Source organism: Tarenaya hassleriana, unplaced genomic scaffold, assembly GCF_000463585.1.
Source record: "Tarenaya hassleriana unplaced genomic scaffold, ASM46358v1 Cleome1730, whole genome shotgun sequence".
NCBI lineage: Eukaryota > Viridiplantae > Streptophyta > Magnoliopsida > Brassicales > Cleomaceae > Tarenaya > Tarenaya hassleriana.
The window spans coordinates 1-1745 of NW_010965150.1; the positions used below are offsets into that span (position 1 = coordinate 1).

Here is a 1745-nt window from a genome sequence, read left to right on the forward strand (position 1 = left end):
TGACACGGGAGAGAGCCACATACAACTGACCATGGCTAAAGACCGGACGTGGGAGATATAAAGCAACTTTTTTCAGACTTTGCCCTTGACTTTTATTTATTGTCATTGCGTAGCATATTCTTATTGGAAATTGCCTTCTTCGTAATGTGAATGGATGTTTTGAATCTGTTGGTGATAGAATAATTCTTGGAATAAGGACCTTTTTTCCAGGGTTTGGGCCAGTCATAATTTCTGCCTCCAAAACTCTTTTTCCCAACTGAGTTATAATTAGCCGTGTCCCATTGCAAAGGCCTTCTTTTTGATTGATATTTCTTAGCATCATCACAGGAGCTCCAACCTTTAAATCTAGTCGGTGACTCGGCAGTCCAGGGAATTCTAGAGAGTTCAGATATTCGACGGGGTATAAAGATTGCCAATCAGTTCCAGGAGCGCTATCAATGCCAATGCTATCTGAGCTTAGATACTCTGTGGTTTGTCCTGGAATCTTGGAGAGGAGAAATGCATTTACTTCATGCACAGTTTCGTTTCTGGGTGTTAATATTGCCCTCTCTTTAAGATACTCATGATCTAGGAATGAGTTTTGAAACTGTGGATACGCAGCTTCTGAAATTTGTTCCAAAGGGTCACCCGTACTTTGGAGCATTAAGGCATTGTCTATTAAAATTCTATCTTCTCCGGCCAAACCATTAGGGTTTCTTCTTGTTGCTGTCCCCTTCCCCACTTTCAAAATCCATTCTGCAAATTCTATTTCAGATGGGCAAAGTCTCATGTTATGTGTTAACGTATAGACGTTACACGATGGCCATAGATATGAACGACTCAATGTCGCTAGCACAGTCTCTGGACGTCCTCCTTGTTGCACCACAGGTAATATTTGTTTGAAATCCCCACCAAGCAGTACAGTTTTACCTCCAAATGTCTTTTCTGCTGCTGTTTCATCGTTAAGTGACATAAGATCTTTCAACGTACGGTCCAGTGTTTCAAAGGTTTGCCGGTGGGCCATAGGGGCTTCATCCCAGATGATTAATTCTGTGCTGGCTAACAATTCGGCCAACATAGTACCTTGCTTTATATCACATGTTGAAGTGTCATGAACATTTAAAGGGATTTTGAATCTTGAATGAGCTGTTCTCCCCCCAGGTAGAAGGAGTGCTGCAATACCTGATGATGCCACAGGAAGTACAATCCTTTTTTGTGATCGCAACCTTGAAATAATTGTTCTGTATATGAACGTTTTGCCCGTTCCACCAGCTCCGTATACGAAGAAAAGTGTACCCTTTCCATTGTCGACCGAATCTAAAACCGCATCGTACACTGTTTTTTGTTCGTCATTCAGATTGTCAAACAGTTTCTGGTGTTCTTCTTTCTCCCATATCTCGTCAAACTGCAATTCCTCTCTTAGTAGACTGTTTTCAATTTGACGAAGAGCAGCTTTATCAGGTAGCGGCATGTTTGGAAAATCCCTTAACGATTTTTCGTTTTGCATAAGCAGCTTCTCAATCTCTATAAGAGTATATTGTTGTAGTTCTTTATCTGACAGTTGTAAATTCGGGAAGCTGAATTCCTTTTGTTTCTTGTGTTGAATGTCTTCGGCAAGTGATTTCCAAGACTTCTCCCAAAGATTATGTGGTTCCCCAACTTCACAATATAGTAGAAGTGTAACAAATAGATGACGTAATTGTCTTGCAGTTGCCCATGTTGATGCCTCCTCTATTGCCTCACTCCATTCATTGTCACCACCTAGT

The 1745-nt window shown here is 41.1% G+C and overlaps 1 protein-coding gene across 1 annotated transcript; it reads right to left on the reverse strand.

The window, feature by feature from the left end:
- Window positions 1–199: 199 nt before the first annotated feature.
- LOC104810215 (ATP-dependent DNA helicase pif1-like) lies at window positions 200–1450 on the reverse strand (the record flags this gene model as incomplete). Its single annotated transcript, XM_010536408.1, has 1 exon — window positions 200–1450. A coding segment is annotated over exon 1 (1251 nt), but the record flags the coding sequence as incomplete, so codon positions are not given.
- Between the last annotated feature and the right edge of the window lie 295 nt (window positions 1451–1745).